The 586-nt window shown below is 51.0% G+C and overlaps 1 protein-coding gene across 1 annotated transcript; it reads left to right on the top strand.

Moving 5' to 3' along the window:
• Window positions 1-201: 201 nt before the first annotated feature.
• On the top strand, window positions 202-586 carry LOC306993354 (histone H4). Its single transcript, XM_079603059.1, has one exon. It carries the CDS (start codon window positions 218-220, stop codon window positions 527-529), a length of 312 nt encoding a protein of 103 aa, XP_079459185.1. The 5' UTR covers window positions 202-217; the 3' UTR covers window positions 530-586.

Genomic DNA, 586 nt, shown 5'->3' on the forward strand with positions numbered 1-586 from the left:
TGTTTTGGTGTTTTTAAATTTGGTGTTAAATATGGTTTGGTGTTAAACATTGTGTTAAATCACAATGTTTTGTGCTGGAACTATATTGAGGGGAGGGGCGTTTTGAGCTTTGTGACGCGTTGTTGGTTTCCATCAGGTCCTGTAAGTAAATATAAACGGCCTCCTTGCAACGCGGACTGTACATTTGCTCTGATCGTTTGATTAGTGTCTGTGAATCATGTCTGGAAGAGGGAAAGGCGGTAAAGGACTCGGCAAAGGAGGCGCTAAGCGTCACCGTAAAGTTTTGCGCGATAACATCCAGGGAATCACCAAACCCGCCATTCGTCGTCTGGCTCGCCGCGGCGGCGTCAAGCGCATCTCCGGTCTGATCTACGAGGAGACCCGCGGAGTGTTGAAGGTTTTCCTGGAGAACGTGATCCGCGATGCCGTCACCTACACCGAGCACGCCAAGAGAAAGACCGTCACCGCCATGGATGTTGTGTACGCGCTGAAGAGGCAGGGACGCACCCTGTACGGCTTCGGGGGATAAACGCCTGAGACCAGGAGAAACTGAACCAACCCAACGGCTCTTTTAAGAGCCACACAC

The sequence above is a fragment of the Phoxinus phoxinus genome (assembly GCF_949152265.1).
Source record: "Phoxinus phoxinus genome assembly, chromosome: 25".
Taxonomy (NCBI): Eukaryota; Metazoa; Chordata; class Actinopteri; order Cypriniformes; family Leuciscidae; genus Phoxinus; species Phoxinus phoxinus.